Source organism: Phocoena sinus, chromosome 4 (assembly GCF_008692025.1).
Source record: "Phocoena sinus isolate mPhoSin1 chromosome 4, mPhoSin1.pri, whole genome shotgun sequence".
NCBI lineage: Eukaryota > Metazoa > Chordata > Mammalia > Artiodactyla > Phocoenidae > Phocoena > Phocoena sinus.
In genome coordinates this window covers 31,141,300-31,159,327 of record NC_045766.1, presented here as the reverse complement: position 1 = coordinate 31,159,327, position 18,028 = coordinate 31,141,300, and the positions used below count along the sequence as shown (strand labels likewise).

Genomic DNA, 18,028 nt, shown 5'->3' with positions numbered 1-18,028 from the left:
GGAAAAACTTCACTTGGCATTTTCTTAGGAGATTCCCAAACAGTTTAGTACGTAAAAAAGGAAATTTACACAATTCCTAACTTTTTTAGGGGTAGAAAAGAATGAAATCTCTCCACCTTAATGGCAAAGTGCTACCTTTATCAATTCAGTATAAAGAAGTTTGAAGAAAATATCAATAAGAAATACTATAAACATTGCTTATTCCAGAGGGACTCTTGCCCTTAACAGCTCTAAGGATAAGATCCGGAAATAATTAGGTCCCATTTTAAAATATTTTTTAATATATGTACTTACAAACACAAATCTAAAAACAAAAAGGAAATGTTGGATTATACGATCTCCACGAAAGATCATTTCCAACACTATGGTTCTAAGCAGTCAAAGGCTACTGAGGAAAAAGCCCTCTCACTCACATCATCTTATTTGGGAAAGTTTAATTGGGGAGACAGAGCTCACTTTACTGATTTTTCTATTAAAGATTCAAGAAGGATTTCACTAAACTCAAAAGGCTTTGCTAATGGCAAATGTAATGGATTTAGAAAATAACAAGAAAGGAGACTTCTCTTTCAACAATAAGCAATCGTGGTTTATAGATAGGCAAAAGACAAGCAAAAGACCCAGGCTGTTGTTTCCTAAAACAAACAAACTTAGAATTAAAAGGTGCTGAGTAACATAAGGTACAAGATTGTGTGTCACTTTTGTCAAATATCACCAAATGTAACGCAAATAATAAGAAAGGAGTTCACGAAACCTACTTGTCTTTCAACATCTATTCTCAAAGGTACAAGTGGCATTTTGCCTTCAATACAGCTGTTTGCATGTCATGAGCATGTGTAAAATATCCAAGTTTTGAATTTTTCATTTACTCACATCATTAGTCCAAGGCTGAAAACTTACACCAATAGTTTTGGGTACCACGAGCTTTGGAAGTGAAGTTAATATATTTATTCAGTCCTTCCTGGGACCAAAACCAAGTCTGTTACCAAGAAAAGTAACAGACTGGAGGACGTGGACCCAGCACGAGAACTCACAAATTTTTTGGTTTGTCTATATTAATAGGCTCTGTTTACTTACACATAGCTAACTTCTCAAGACCTCTTATAAAAAAAGATGCAATTGACTCTTGGCAATTTACATTCACTTTGAGAGGAAAATTTAAGAAATTAGTGGTGGTTCTCAAAGGAATATTTTAATGACATTGACATAGATAACAGTATAGTCATAATTCATAGATTTTCATCTGCTTTATGTTAATTTGCTTTCATAATATATATTATTGCTCTCTTGTTGCTTAATTTTGATTTTCCTTTTTTTTCTTTAAATCTCTAATCCTGGAAGTTCTGACTTGTATTGGTATGGTAAAACTTCATTAATGTTTTGAAAATTTACACCCAAAGGTGACTAGTCAATGTAAATGTAAAATGAGATTTGAACGTGTTCAACTGGAAATGTTATTTCAGCTTTAGATTATAAATCTCCCCCCGCCCCCAGGCAAGGTCCGGTTGATCTGAGAGCACTCCTAATGAGTTCCTCAAAATCATGTTTTTATGTGTAGCCAGAAATCAAATACATGCTAAGACAACTTCTGTTGTCCTGCCTCACCAGCCTCTTTATCAGAAGGCAGCTCACTACATCCCAAATTAACAAACATATTTCTGGTTGAGGAGTTTTATCTAAAACGTGGGAAAGACAAAAATCCCCACTGAAGATGACCCTCTCCTCAGGGGTGTATCCAGTACTGTACCGGATATCTCAAAAATTAGCGTGGAGCAACAATGATTTTCTCCTGGTGAGTTCACAAGCCAGAACTGCCTATTTAAAGAGACTGGTACAAAGATAGGACAGACAATAGTCTAGCATTTTTAAAAAACTTTATAAAGGAAGGAAGTAGACTCAGCAGAAAAGGATACCATGTTGCTTCCTTCCCCGTCCCACCCCTCTCAGCGTCCCCAAACCAAATATTCCACAGGACCTGAAAAGACTCTCTAAAAGTAATTTAGGTAAAAGCCCATATTACTGAACCTTCTAAAGGACACAGTGTCCATCCCATTCCCAAATATACAAAAAGTAGCTTCAAATATACTTTGCTAGCTAGCTGCAGGGCTTTGGGATTCAGCCCATTTCCTCTTTTCTCTAACAGAGAAAACAGCAAAACAACAGATCAACAGTTTTTTTAGAGCAGTTCTTCACCCCTCCCCAATCTCAATAATGACAACAGTGTTTCATTTCCCTTCCACAACCTCATGGCGCCTGTGTAGCACTAACTCTTTAAGAGGCCACAGAAGTGAGTTAGGGAATGTGATGCAAATAACACGAAGGTAGCCTTCCCACTGTGTTCTAAGACATCAGACACCCAAAACACACATTCAGACTAAAAACACTTCGCCCTGCCCTCGTACCTTGTTTCTGCACCTGCACCCTTACTGATGGAGAGGAAAGAGAGATATTTGCAATAGTTATATCTGTCCTTTTCTGTGGGAAAGATCTAGTGTGGGCAAGCTCTAGTAACTCATCCAGGTAGAGTCCTAAAGACTGGATCCCCTGTGGAGAGGTTCGTAAAACAGTATTTATTTTGTACTGGACAAGAAAGCAGGGCTCCTAGAGGTGGCTTATGCCCTGTGTAGGAAGCGTGCTGTTCGCACAGGGAAAATCCAAACTTTTTTTCCCCATTATATTATTTAAGTAACAGAGAGATAAATACCAGTGGTGGTAGCGGAGTATACATAATGATAGCATACTTTAAATCGTATGACTGTCTAATAAAAGAAACAAACTTTGAAGAGTAATTAGGCAAATGTGAGGTGGATAATTACAAAGTTCCAATTATGTTATATGGTGACATAATACAAAGGCATGACTTCACTGTAAGAGCTATGTAAAAAGCTTGGTGACAGAGCATCCCAAGTAAAGGCATTATGGAGCAAAGACCCAGTTTTCTTTCTACTTGCAATCGTCTGGAGACGTGGGTAGCCTCCCCTACCTACTGCAATTATTCTTCTGAATAATGTAAGGAAAGATCGGCCACTGCTATGCCAAGATTTTTAATCATCATGTAAATATGAGTACCCAGAGCCAACCAGGAGCTTGAAAAGGGATGCAACTGGGGGAATGGACCTCTTCCGGCCTAAGGGTTTTCCAACTCATTCTTCAATACTTTCTGTATGACTGCTGTGGAGAATTTGGGAAATACGAAAAGAAGAGGAGCAAATGAAATCACCTCTATCCATCTATAGAAGGTGCTATTTTCATGCAAGCATTACTATAAATGGGACCAAGGCCTTAAACTTTCAATGTGCTTATTCATATTTCAACGTGACAGTCATTCGGGGGAGGAAACCCTCTGCTGACAGTGCCGTGTGCGACTGTGATAAAGACCGTGCTGAGGGGAAGACAAACGACAGCACAATGGGGGCAAACGCATTAGGGCTCTTTACCCCCGGTCTCTGTGGTGCTCTTCTTATTTAGGATTTTCAAAATATCTTTGGTAATTTTCTTCAACTGATGCCTCGCTTCTTCACGCTCTTTGCCCACTCCATAAAGAAGGATTGTGCGCTGGTTATACTCATGACTTGAAGATTCATCCTGAAAAACAGAAAATGCATTCTGAAACCCCTGTTTAAAGGATGGGGTTCACGGACATGATATGCGCTGACCACAGCAGCTCCATGCTGGCTCGTGCGGTGGTGGCATCCCGCCCACCTTTCAATTCACGTCAACCTCCACTGGCAACACCCTTGTTTTTCCAGTTTGGAACTTGCTAAAGTAAAAAAAAAAAAAAAAAGTGTCAACTGACCTGAAGTCTTAATAGAAGCAGTTGATGTGGGCGTACCTTACAGAGTAAGTTTTGACTCTTGATTGTTTAAAATTTAACATGGTATTAATTTCACATCCTATTACATACTATCTAGTTAAATTATTTCCTTATGGAAAATGTTATTTCTTAGCAAGCTCAGTTTTCTGCATGCATTAAACATCATTAAACATTTTATATTTAGAAAAAAGAGGATCCTCAAGTACTTTTATTAAAAAAAAAAGTTTCATTTACTTCCAATATGACTGTGTAAGACACATGTGTATTTCTTTCCAAATGGAAAACGACAGACAGCATGGGTCTCATTAGGTGTGAGGAAAATAGCTGGAAATGCAAACACGTTCTGACACTACCTTCCTCTTCTGGACCACCTTCCCACACCTGCCCCACAGACACAGTGAATTCAAGCACTATTTTTCTCACAAGGGAGAGGAAATTACTTAGTCACAGCATCACAAAAACAAACACACCGCTAAACACATTCTTTAGCCAGAGTTAAAGAGTCCAGGATGTGTCCTCTCTTATGCCTGGTTTTGAATTTTCCTATCTAAATTTCTCTCTCGGATCCTATACTCTTCCATTTTCTTAGTGAAATTCCTAGCTCTATGTTTCAGTTCATCGCCTTTTCTTACCATTTGTGCATGTTTGCCCATGCGAGGTACTTACTCTCCCCAACAGTACCTATCCCTAAGGAGCTCACGTGTGGAAAGTTTTGTCCCAGGGAAAACAAACCGCACTGTGTGCACGTAAATTAGTAATGGCTGCAGAAAAGAGCAAAGTCCTTGTGACCTGGAGAACGGCGATGTTCAATTTGGAGTACTCCACGTGTGTACTCCGCACAAAGTAGCATTTTGCTTCTTTAGCCTTGAAGTAAGAGCCTGTTTCTTCTCAGTTTCTGTCACTGTTCTCTCAGTCTCTTTTTGTCGTGCTGTCCTTTCTCTCACCTGCCTGCATTCAAAGCACCGCTTCTTGCACTGGTTCCTTTTTTTTTTATAACGTTCTATCAGAAACATACATTTGCATACTCTGCCCATCTATCTTGCTACCAAGTCCCCCAATAACTAATATTTCAGGTTGTTCAAACCGAGTGAGTCTTTTCTAGAAGCTGTTATTTAATACCCTGAGTTTCAAAATCTCCTCCGAAGTTTCAAAAGGCAGACCTAACCACAGGATAAAGCTGACATAGGTAGTGATTGCTATATCTCAGTGACCTGAGCTACTTTGTCAATCTCCAATTTTTGTTGTCGTTACGCAGCATTACTGATATACTTCCTGGTGGGGTGTGTACATATAAGCAAGCCCTATAAAGGGGACAGAAGGGTGATGAGGAAACTGCACCAAACTCAGAAGTCAGTCATGTGCCCTGGTGATTGTTTTCAGTTAAGGCACCTGTCAAATGGTTCTAATGTAAACCTGTTGTGTGAGGGGTGATGGAAAGATGTTAGCAACAGCTGTTTATAGAGTACCTACCTACAGCAAGACAAGGTACTAAGAACTGAGAAAATGCAAGGATGAATGTTCCCTGATTTAAGGAGTACAGATTCAGTATCATAGAGATAGCACCTGCAGAGTTCGAACCCCAAACAGGGATGGTGACGGAAGGTATCCTGGAAAGACCCATGTGTTCTAATGAACACGGGGTACTATGGCTCCATATTGGCCCAGTAACAGCCCGAGCTCAGGGTAAGAGAGAGCTGTGACTGCATCCAGGGTGTGTCACTTGCCAACGCCATGGCCCAAGATAATGAGCCTTTTTGAGTCTCAGATTCTTCCTCTGAAAAATGGTTAACACTACATACCTTATAAGGTTTTGGTGAGAGTGGGGATCTGTCTGTAAAATGCTTAGTGGCATATCAGACACAGCACCCCCTGCTGTCCATTGATATTACTGCACCTCCACGCCTTCCCTGCAGGCAGCCCACAGCCACGCTGTGCCGCATTGCTCAACATTTCCCAAAGGTGCCGGGCACTTCCTTCCTTTGCTGGTCTCCTCCCGCCACCTGAAATACTCTCAACAGCCTCAAGCGCACGTGTGGAAATGCTATGCATCATGACAGCGTCAGGTCCCTCCCTCTGTCAACTCACTTTAGCGAAAGCCCTCACTGCAGAGGGAGGTGTGCGGAGAAGCGACTTTGGAGCATTTATCGCTGTGTAATTCACCTATTTTCTAGGTATCTGTTTAATGTCTGTCTTCCTCACTAGACCATTCACATTTATATTTTCCTTAATGGCACTGACTAGGCACTTAATATTTGTTGAATGCATGAAATAATGAATAAACAAGTGGATTAATGAAGAAACATGTGACTAAAAGAATAGGGCACGGATGAAGAAAAAAAAAAAAACTAGTTTAGTAGGAAACTTAACCTGATAACTAAGTGTTTAAAAAAACTGAAGAGGAAAAATGAAAGGCAGAGAGAAGTTTAGACCAAAAAAGTCTGTAGGGTGTAAACTAGGTCTTCGTGGTGGGAATAAAAAATAAGAAGCAAAATCAAGAGGTATCTGAGGAAGTTAGGAAAGGATCAGGCATCTGAGTGAATGTGCATCTCATTTCAAGACGGACTCACTAGATAAAATTTGTTGGAGTCCGGGCGGGGACGGGGAAGGAGTAAGGTTATAAGGGCAGGGAGCTCGTGAATTCACCGTTAGGTGAGAGGAATTCAAGGGGTAGGTGGAAATGTATTACAAATGTCTAGTAGGTGGTTTGACGGCAGGTCTAATGCAGAAGTGACAGCTTATGGATAAGAGCACTATGTAACTGGAAGGCATTCAAAACCCCCATGTTCTCTTTGGGCAGGGGTAGGGAGGGAAAACAGCTGCAATAGTGAAGGGGATAAATAAACCATCAAATGATGGACACACACTCTCCATAGTTAATAAATAATAGGACAAGTTAAGGTCACAAAAGCAAGGGAAGGGACAGTTAGCAACAGGGGTCATCAACAGTGTTGAATACAGTTAAGAAATCACAATGGGGCTTCCCCGGTGGCGCAGTCGTTGAGAGTCCGCCTGCCGATGCAGGGGACACGGGTTCGTGTCCCGGTCCGGGAAGATCCCACACGTCGCGGAGCGGCTGGGCCCGTGAGCCATGGCCGCTGAGCCTGCGCATCTGGAGCCTGTGCTCCGCAACGGGAGAGGCCACGACAGTGAGAGGCCCGCATACCGCAAAAACAAAAAACAAAAAAACCCAAACAAACAAAAACGGAAAACCACATGTGTGAACCTCAAAAGAGAAGTTTCTCTAGAGTGGTAGGGGCAGAAGGCAGGAAACAGGAGGTTGAAGTAAGAGCAGATGGTGAAATGGTGAAGGTGTGGGAAGTAAACCACACTTACTAGTAGTTGGGTATAAAGAACAATGGCTTGAGAGAAAAGTGATCATTGTATTAGGATAACCAATGACAAACTGGTTTCAAAGCTATGCTTCAAATGAGTCTCCATAAAGGAAATCCGGACTGGAGGGCAGATAACTGACAAAGGAGATGGGTAACAGTGACCTCTTGTCTGGATTAACTTCAAAAGACCAGGACATCTTTCTACTTAACCACAGACAAAAAAGAAAATTGGTGAAAATACAGGGAAATCTGGAGGTGAAGAAGTGAGGAACTTGAAGACGCTTGTATTAGTTCATTGGCTTTGTTATGTTCAGGGAATTGGGCCAGAAGCAAAGCAAAGCCATGAGGTGAGAGTAAGAGGATGGAATTAAAAAGCAAGAGAAGCCTGCAGTTAGCTGGGCGGGGGGAACCACCGGTCAACCTCCATATGGGGCATGAAGACTGTGTTTCTGACAGTTAACATTTTTCAGGGAAACCGTGAGAGCCGTTACTAGTCTTCAAAGAGGAAAGGCAAACACGTTTTCAAAGCAACTCTTTTTCAATAGCCTACAAGATTGGTTTACATCAATTTTTTGTGCGTGTAGAAAATGCACAAGTCTTTAAATAGCAACTTATACATGAGAATAAGGTCAATCTCAGAAAATGGACCAAATGTATCCAAAGGTATCAATGAGTTCTCCTCTTTAAACTAGGTATTAAAACATCCTCAAGTTGCATAGTTGTAAAGATCAGTACCAAAGAATTATTCTCTCGTTGATACCCTGAAGGACACATTTGTGGGGTGGAGAAAGAATCCATAGGAGAGTCCGTGGAAGTCTAGCTAACCCCTTTCACGCCAGCCCCCTGCTGTCCTTGGGCTAAACAGGTCACCCACCCTGAGTTCTGAAAATCTCATCCTCCAGATCAATCACTTTCTTTCTTCAGATAATATCTCACACTCACACTTAATTGATCTTTTAAAAACCTAGGAGGATGCACATCCAAAAACTCTGGAAGGATTGTTGTACCACAGAAATTCAAAGATGTCTCTTGAGCCAAATGTCCTGAAAAGGGAAAACTTGGAGTTAACTGAAGCCTGATATTAGTCATCTTCATTTCTTTAAAATGAGTGATTAGAAATGTTGCCAAAACGTGTGTGTGTGTTCACAAGGATGCGATAATGGTGGTGAGATTATCAGAGCCATGTACTCTCCTTTCACCTCCAATCATTATTTCTTTCAGCTGAAGCTTTCAGTGTACCACGTTAATCTGTTTAGAATAAAATAAATTCAAATCAATGTTACAGCAGTAATAAGCCTTGGGCTGGTGGCGGGGGAGGTGGGTGTGCACACCGTGGAGAGGCTGTGTGAAAGGAACAAGGAGATCAGCAGCTTCTCGGTATAACTACACCCGACCTGGAGTAACTCTTTCTAATTCAAGAGAATCGGAGACTCCTTTACTTAGATTTGTGAAGGAAAGCTTTGTTCAGTAATAGCTTATAGTCCCCAGTGTGGCCAAAATGAGGCCTTTATCCAACAAACTCAGAGCATCCTAGGAGCATAATGGCTGTCAAGCAGTCCTCTACTTTCAAGCAAAACATTCAAGACAAGGCTGACAAATAACTGCATCACCAGAGGTAGTATTCTTTTCTTGCTAAATACTGCAATGCCCCAGACTCCTTACTTTTGGAATTTATCTTATATCTAACCCGAATGTATGCGTGCTAACAGGTAAAGCCAAGCTAGATGACATAAGCACTGCCTTGGAATGCACGTGCTCCATCAAAACCTTCACTAATGTCAAAATGACTGCATCTCAAAACTGTAAGATGTTAGAACTAAAACAGCCTAAGAGCTCATCCAGTGGCTTAATTACCTCTCCATCCTTCTGTCCCAACCCGGTTTCACAAGGACCACAGGGCCCTTCCATTTCAGGGCATGGCCCTCTCTGTTCACAGTAATCCTATTTGAAGCAAATACATATTTTCAGATAAACAGACTCGATAAAATAAAGAAACCAATTAAACCACTTGCATGTAAAAATTCTAGGGTATATAGAATTACTTCACTTTTCCAGTCATCCTCCACTGAGTAAATACTATTAGAGACGGTTTACAGATAGGTGTGGTTGTGAGTTAAAATCAGAGGAAAGAGAAAGTTAATTTAGATCAAGAACTGGAGCCTTTCATTTACCCCTCAAATCCCTAGTCATAGCCCTTTAGGAATTTGGAAATATAAATTCTCCATAAAGTAGCATGAATTAGTGTTCCTTTAGTATGGTATATTAATTTGCTGAAAATAGTCATGATTTTTCTTTTTTTTTTTCAAAAGCCTTGTTTCATCCAAAGGTCTTAGAAACACTTCACAAACATCCTTTAAAGTTGACAATCTGGTGTGAAGGCAAGCATGACTCCTATCTTCTTAAAAGTGTAGCCATTCCATTCATGGCATTGACCTCTTAACTGTTGGGCCTCAATGCAGGGGTGGGGCATGTAGGGAGGGCTTGTGGAGACAGTGAGATGGGGAAGATTTTTGTACACAGTGGTCACAGATGCAGGCTCTGGAATCAGACAGTATGGGTTGAACAGGATCTCTAACTTCACTGCTCTGCTCCTTAGTTTCCATCATCCAGAGAATGGAAACAAGATGACTATCTACTTCACAGAACAGCTGAGATCATAAAATGTTAGTTAATTCATGACAACATAAGAAATCAAAAGTTGGCTGTTACTATTCTGAAGTGTATGTAGCATAAAAGGTTTTTCAAAAAGTATGCTGTCTCTCTAAACCAACAAATAAGTTAATCTTCTAAAAGTATAGCATCAAAGTGACACCTCTAGATGACTAACAGATGGGGATCATCACCTGACTTTCATTTCCAACTGAAATTACCCAAATTCATGGCTTGATTTCAAACCCATGATGCCAACAAAATGCTCAGGTAGTTTAAATCAGTGGTCTTCAACCTTGAGTGTGTATGAGCATCACTTGGAAGGCTCATGTGAAACTACAGGTGAGGGGTGCACTCCTGAGTTTCTGATCCACTGGGGCTAGGTTGGTGCCCAAGAAAGTGCATTTCTCCTGATTTCCCAGGTGACGCTGAGCTGCTGTTCTGTACTTTAAAAACCATCCTTGAAGATTATCTAACCTACACAGAGACAGACACACTCAAAACTCAGAAGAAAGAAGTAACCAAAACATATGTTCACAGCAAAGACACCTACCCAAGTGGATCTGCTGGTAACAGAAGGACACTACAGTCTGAAATATTGTACGAGTGTGTACACACGCGTGAGTGCCCACAATATTTACATGAAGGTAATAGTGATTCCACAGTCCCTTCATTTAATGATATATTTCCCCCAAAAAACAAAAGCAAAGTCAAAAGAAAAGTAATAATAACTTGTTTATATTTAAATTCTACTCAAGAAAAGCATGAAAGACACTATATAATAAGCCTGGCAATGGATACAACTGTTTCTCTTTCTTAATGTAATTTTAGAATCTTAAAATTTATAATGGGGGGAAACTGTGTCGCCTACAAAGAGTTGCTCAGACACAGATTTAAAATACTGACATTATTAACCAGGAAAAAAACAAAGAGCAAGAAACCTAACATCCCTAACGAGCACACATTACGAGTTAAAATGTGATTACTTGTTAAAAGGCAATATATCACCTAGTGTTGAGCACGTATGTTTCCAGGTAAATGAACATCTGAGAAAGCAAGTTTGCAACCTTCTCCAGGAAGCAGACGTTGACAGGCTTGATCTCCACTTGGATTTATCATTTTCATGGGAAATAACCCAAAGAACTCACAAAGCATCAACTCTATGGCAGGTTTCAGTAAAAAGCCACAAGATTTTAAATTGCTTTTTAAAAGATGACTTCTCACCCACGCTGCCCCATATTTCCCAAGGAAATAAAAGCAGAAGTCCTAAAAGCAGCCAGACAGAAACACAGCGTCTGCATAGCTTTGAGTCTACGGTGTCTGAAGGTAATTTCTGATTGTGAAGTCCTCTTCCTCTCTCCCTCTATTTCTCTCCAGAACACTCCAGACCCTACTGATGAACGCTCAGAAGATTGTCTATCATAAAGAGTGTAAACAGCTAAACTAAGACATTAAAAGGAAAATAACCAGATGCCACTCTGCAGGTTTTATTAACTACCACATACTGGATACATTCAAATCCTTCAGAATCAACAGAGTAACCAGGTAACTTTATCTCTAGAAGTATTTGACAAGTGTATGTATTTGCACTATGATGTGTGTGTGAGTTTTTTCAAGTTTTCTTAAAGTTGGAAAACTTTAATAGCAATATCAATGCAGGTACTTATATGGAATACAAATTAAAATACAAGCTGCATTCATGATGTTAGAGATAACCATTAACTTCTTCACTAAAAAAAAAAAAAAAATTTACACAGAACATGGAAATAAAATTCAAATGGTCTTACTTATTTTACCTTGAGTGTAAAATGAAATTTAATATAGATAGAGGGAGCCGAAATTCTCAATACCAAGAACACTTATTAAATAAGTTACACTCTATGCAAAATGAGCATTCCCAAAGTAGAATTTCCAAAACCATCAGGGCATAAACAAAGGCAAATAGCAGTAGCAAGGAAGGTTAAATCAGTGATCTTGTGTCAAATACTAGGGTTTATTTAGGTTTGTTTGTTCGTTTGTTTTTTTAAGTTAAACAGGTGAGGAGGTATTGAAAATTGAAGCCATATTGTGACATGAATCTTAACTTGTTCTACTTTCAGTAATTAAAGGATGGAAAAAAGAATTCCACTGACATTTGGGGGAACTTAGTGCTGGCTTTGTTATATTTAAATCTTTTAAATGGAAGCATTTTTTTTTAATTTAGATATTTGTACTTTAACATTACCATGTCTTATATTTAGGAATAACACTTTATATAGAATCAGTTCCATTTGTTTTTGACGAATTAAAATTTTACAAATTTCATTGTAAATTTCAAAACTTAGATGCCAAATAATGTATTCAAGTCAAGTGTTAATTTCCTTTATCGCTGCCTGTTGTGGTATAACAACCTATGGAACCAGACAAGGACATGATTTTGGTATTTTATTTTAATTATATACACTCTATAAATCTAGAAAGTATGCCCAGGCTGTTTTGAGGAATGCCATCTGATGACTACATACAGAAGCCATCTCCTTATTTTTTTAGCATTTAAAAATTTGCACTGAATGATATTCAAGAAAACATATGTCAAACCTTAAAATCTACTGAGCAAAGGTGGAAAAGAGATACACATGGGTTAAAATATTCGGAGCTAAAGAATAGTCTCTATGAGGCTGATTTTCAAATGGATGACTGAGCATATAGAAGCAGAAATACCTTCCAATTATAAAAGAAAAAAATGTTTTCTGCTTTTTATTTATTTAACAATTTTTCCACAAGTGATGTTATACAAATTTCTTTTCACTTTTTACTTTTAAAATTCTACTCCGCAATTATTGGTCATTTCTCCTTAGAACACTTTGAAGGTACTAGAGGAAATGAAGTCCAGGAACAAGGATGGTGTAGGAAAAGTGACTGTGAATAGAAACAAAAAAGTCAGAAGGCGTGGCAATGAAGCTGCAGAAGAACAAAGCACAGCCCGAGTATTTCTCTTCTAGTTTTTATGTATGTGCACTTTTGCCTAAGATCAATAAGTGTCCTATAAGAGGCAAACATTCAAAAAATAAGAGACACAAAGTAGCCATACCTTCACACAATGTTCTGCAGGCTATTTTATTTTGCTACAGATAAAATATTTGTCACCATGAAATATTTTGAGATTTAATTTTCTGTGTTCTTACCGTCCCAGTGAGGCTCAGACACCTCAGTTTTTCTGTGTTCTTACTAACTCCGACCCAGTGAGGATCAGACACCTCAATTTTTGTCCAAAAATGTTACCCCCCGAGATGAGAGTGAAATCAAATATCTGGGGCTGAAAATAATCACCCCCTCTGTCCCCCTCTAGGTAGCAAAGGAGAAACACAAGCCATGGACAACCTCACCACTGCGGCTGGGAATGGCAGCCTGTGCACCAGAGATTACAAAATCACCCAGGTCCTCTTCCCGCTCTTCTATACCGTGCTGTTTTTCGTTGGACTCATCACGAACAGCCTGGCAATGAGGATTTTCTTTCAAATCCACAGTAAATCCAACTTTATTATTTTCCTTAAGAACACAGTCATTTCTGATCTTCTCATGATTCTGACTTTTCCATTCAAAATCCTCAGCGATGCCAAACTGGGAACAGGACCGCTGAGAGCCTTTGTGTGCCAAGTGACCTCCGTTGTATTTTATTTCACGATGTATATCAGTATCTCATTCCTAGGACTGATAACTATCGATCGCTACCAGAAGACCACCAGGCCATTTAAAACATCCAACCCCAACAATCTCCTGGGGGCTAAGATTCTCTCTGTTGTCATCTGGGCGTTCATGTTCTTACTCTCCTTGCCTAACATGATTCTGACCAACAGGAGGCCCAGTGACAAGAACGTGAAGAAATGCTCATTCCTGAAATCAGAGTTTGGTCTGGTCTGGCATGAGATAGTCAATTACATCTGTCAAGTCATTTTCTGGATTAATTTTCTAATTGTCATTGTATGCTACACGCTCATTACAAAAGAACTGTACAAGTCATACGTGAGAACAAGGGGCGTCGGCAAAGTCCCCAAGAAAAAGGTAAACATCAAAGTTTTCATTATCATTGCTGTATTTTTTATTTGTTTCGTTCCTTTCCATTTTGCCCGAATTCCCTACACCCTGAGTCAAACCCGGGATGTCTTTGACTGCTCTGCTGAGAATACTCTGTTCTACGTCAAAGAGAGCACTCTCTGGTTAACTTCCTTAAACGCGTGCCTGGATCCATTCATCTACTTTTTCCTTTGCAAATCCTTCAAAAATTCCTTGATGAGTATGCTGAGATGCTCCAATTCTGCATCATCTCCATCCCATAAAAACAGGAAAAAAGGACAGGATGGTGGTGACCCAAGTGAAGAGACCCCAATGTAAACAAACTGAGGTAGTATTTCAGTCTATTAGTGTTTGGAACTCCAAACAGGCAAGCGCTATGTGAAAATATTAATACTGACTAAGAAGTAGCTGAGTTAGTAACGATAACTCTTGAAACGAGTAATAGAAGGTGACAAAAGCAATTTTCTTTTACTTGTCCGGTACTGAAAACAATCTTAAAATGCAGAAAAGTAACTGAACATGTAGCTGTGTAGCAAAACAAACTGCACCCAGTCACCATGCCACATGCAAAACTACACAGAAGTCAGACGTGTAGATTTTTGGCAAAATGGGTAAACATATAATAACATTTACGGTAATTTTTAAAATATATTACTGATCACAACGCTATTATTAACTTATTGTAATCAACTAAGAATGATAAATCTGATAAAATCTTCTGACCAAATATTATACTTATATACTTATATATGTATATATACTTACACGTACTTACATATGTATATATATATCCCAGTCCCTTAACCAAATGCTGACCTACTGTGATACTCATAAGTAACTGGGACATGCAAAGAACAGTAACTACTAACTTTTAATTATAAGTAAAAACTTAAGGGATTTAAACTAATTGAAATGGTAATTGATGAGACTAAATTTTTTTCTCATTAAGAAGATAGAGGTTTTAAAACTACCTTCTCAAGAAAAAGAGCAAAAATAGCAAAGTTATTAAAATAGTTGCCTTATGACATTCTAATACCAAAAACTTATGAATATATCCTTAACACCAGAGAAGCCAGTTTGCTACTACTTGGACAACTTCAGTAAATACAATACCATCATCAGTACTTATCATTATTAACTAGCTTCTAGAAACTGCCTGCGATTTGGGTTAATGAACATTTCCCTGATGAGAAAAACAAGTTAAATATGATGATGCAGTTGAACAGTATAACTATTAGCAGGAAAGTGATGAAAATGTCTGGAATTACCTGTTTGTGTAGATAATAAAAAAATTACATTAAACTCTAAAACATACTTTGTGGGAACTTCTTTGTTCAAAGACACTAGATACTATGACTCATCTTTCATATACACCAACATCAAACAAACCCCTTTAAGAAAAGATAGCTGCCAACACAATCCGTTTTATTACACACTGTTGGGCAAAATCTCTTCTGAAGGTGACATCTCACGTCAATTAGTTCATATGTAAATGAAAAAATAGGTCAAACTTATAATGTAGTCTGATTCCCCACAAGCCATATTATTTTTTATTATAAAAAAATACGTAACACACTTGGAAGTGGACACGATTTATCTCAATTATTTAGGACCCTCAGAGGTGATTCCCAAATACAAGGCATAGAAACCGATATCTAAATATAATGTGAGAAGAAATAAAAATGGTGAGTTGTAGTAAAAGGAGGTTCACTGAACTCCAATAATAATCTATTTTATTCTGCTGAGTTAAATTTCGGTACATAGTTGAACTCATTTAACTCTCTAGATGGTATCTATTCTTGAGCGGCCACATTTCCTTCTCTGGCACTTCTGCAAGCAAGCACTGGATGTCAGTGGAGATGCACATAGAGGCATGCATCAAAAAAGATGCATATTCGACCTACCGCTGGGGCAAAGGCAGCAGCCATTTCTGCCAGGTAAACCAATGCAATTCACTCTAATGTCACATGAGTAAGCACATTCTGTAAGAATACCAGGATATTTGAGCTGCAAGAGAAACTAAGGATCGACTAATCGGACCATCTTACTTTGTATATGGGAAAAGTGAAGGGCAGATTTACTCCTCAATCCAGTCAAGTCGGGGGTAGAGAGTGGATGAAAGCTGGCCACCTCACGGTGCCAGGATCACATGAGGTGTCGGGAGACTACAGGATGGGCAGAGATTTCCTGAACAATCTTTCATTTTGGATTAAACTCATTCACTGAGATGACAGTTTCCACAAGAGAAAGGAAAAAAACAAAACAGAAAAGCTAATGGTATTACAGGACTTTCGTGGAAAAGAAATTGTAAAATGTTTGGAATTATCTATGTTTTTATATATAACATGAAACGTTTACATTAAACTCGAAATCACACTTTGTTGATACTTCTATATCAAACATCAAACTGATCCCATTCAAGACAGGCTGAGAGATCAGTATTTATGGAGCACTCATTATACACAGAAAATGTCACTATCTCTAGCTTTAATAACTTCAATATACACAATACATGTCACATTTCACAATAACTTCGAGAGACAGAGAGAGAGAGAGAGAGAGAGAGAGAGAGAGAGAGAGACGGAGAGACGGAGAGACGGAGAGAGGGAGATGCCAAATTTTGTAGATTCAGGTTCAGAAGATGAGACAAACAAAATGTAGTCTTGCCCATAGCCTTAGTGGCTAACAAGTCCTAAGGATGCTGGTTATTGGAAGTTTCTCTCAGTGGTTTCTTATATAAACAGTCTAAGGCAGACGTGACAAACTCTAGCCTACAAGCCAAATCTAGCCTAGCACCTGTTTTGTACAGCCTGTGACTTAAGAATGGTTTTTACATTTTCAAATGTTTTCAGGAGGAAAATCAGGAGGAAGAATAAAACTTTACGTCGCATTAAAGTATGAAATTCAAGTTTTTGTGTCCATAAGGTTTTATTAGCACACAGGCCACACCCACTCAGGTTTTATCTATGGCTGGTTTCCTGCTACAACAACAGGGTTGAATAGTTGTGACAGGCTGCGGGGTCACAAAACCTAAATATTTACTAACTGGCTATTTAGAAGATTGACAACCCCTGGACTAGAACTCTAAAAACAGGGAGAAAAGCCCTATGTAGAGAAAGAACCCCCTCTTCATGCCTCTCGATGTTTCAGCAGTTTTGCACCGAAAACACCTACAGGTTCCTACGGCTGACCTAGATGATCTGGTAACACCCAAAGTGGGAGCTGGGATTACAATGAGGCTGGTGGGAACTAAATATATGCAAGTATACTTGCAAGCCGATAAGTAAAGAGAAACAGCCTGACTTTTTTTTAGAAAATGGGAAAAGGGCAAGAAAAAAATCAATTTCCAGGAGAAATACAAATAGGCAATTAAAATATGAAAAGATATATATACCCTCACTAATAAATAAATTTATATTTACATGACATGGCTTTTTTCACCTGTAAGTTTAGAACTGATTTAAAAGATTTTTAGTAATAGTGCTGGATAATCCTACTTGGTGAGACTATAAATGGGTACAGTCTTTCTGGAAAGCTTTTTGAAAATATCATTGAACATTGCAATGCACAGCTTTTCATCCAGTAATCCCACTTCTAGGAAACTTCCTATAAATATATGTTGGAACAAAATACAAAAATACATGGAGAGGTATTTGCTCTACAGCATGTTTTCAACAGAGGAAAAATGGGGAAAAAAGAAAATCTAAACGTCCATCAGTAACAGCTTAACTAAACTATGGTACCTTTATATAGTGTAACTTTAAAAAAAAAAAAAACTTGTTAGCAAATCTTCATGTACTAACATGGAACGAGACAAAGATCTAATATGTCAATACATAAATATATATATATTTGCACACACACTGGTATGTATATGTGAAGGGAATTAACTTTCACTTTCTACTCTATATGTCTATATTTGAATTCTTTAAACTGGTTTTCCTTTTATAATAAAATTATGAAACTGGATATTAATATATGTGTTTCAGATAGTAGTGTGAATTTATTGCCTGCTTCCAGTTATATGTAGAGATTTTCTAACATTAAATTTATTTATACACAGATCACTACAGTTAATGGTAAGCTGCATAATTTATTTTAGATTATTACCACCTTGGGTTAATTCATTGTGGGATTTTAAACACTTTCATATAGTCTGAGAAAGTACCGTGGTATTCTTTGA

General features: G+C 38.6%; 2 protein-coding genes across 5 annotated transcripts in view; one reads left to right on the top strand and one right to left on the bottom strand.

Moving 5' to 3' along the window:
- The window catches only part of P2RY12 (purinergic receptor P2Y12), a 45,761-nt gene extending 30,606 nt beyond the window's left edge, over positions 1–15,155 (top strand). The window contains exons 1-4 of one of the 4 annotated variants that reach the window (XM_032629363.1): positions 3,580–3,837; positions 10,215–10,439; positions 11,170–11,337; positions 13,121–15,155. In XM_032629363.1, coding sequence (XP_032485254.1) covers positions 13,144–14,163 — 1,020 coding nt within the window. In that variant the 5' untranslated portion in view covers positions 3,580–3,837; positions 10,215–10,439; positions 11,170–11,337; positions 13,121–13,143 and the 3' untranslated portion in view covers positions 14,164–15,155. Of the gene's footprint in view, positions 1–3,579; positions 3,838–10,214; positions 10,440–11,169; positions 11,338–12,680; positions 12,781–13,120 lie in introns of those variants that run through there. The other 3 variants (XM_032629361.1, XM_032629364.1, XM_032629365.1) reach the window with 3 other exon arrangements.
- Positions 1–18,028, bottom strand: part of MED12L (mediator complex subunit 12L) — a 326,027-nt gene that overhangs the window by 74,723 nt on the left and 233,276 nt on the right. The window contains exon 17 of the mRNA XM_032629345.1: positions 3,435–3,582. Coding sequence (XP_032485236.1) covers positions 3,435–3,582 — 148 coding nt within the window. The remainder of the gene's footprint in view (positions 1–3,434; positions 3,583–18,028) is intronic.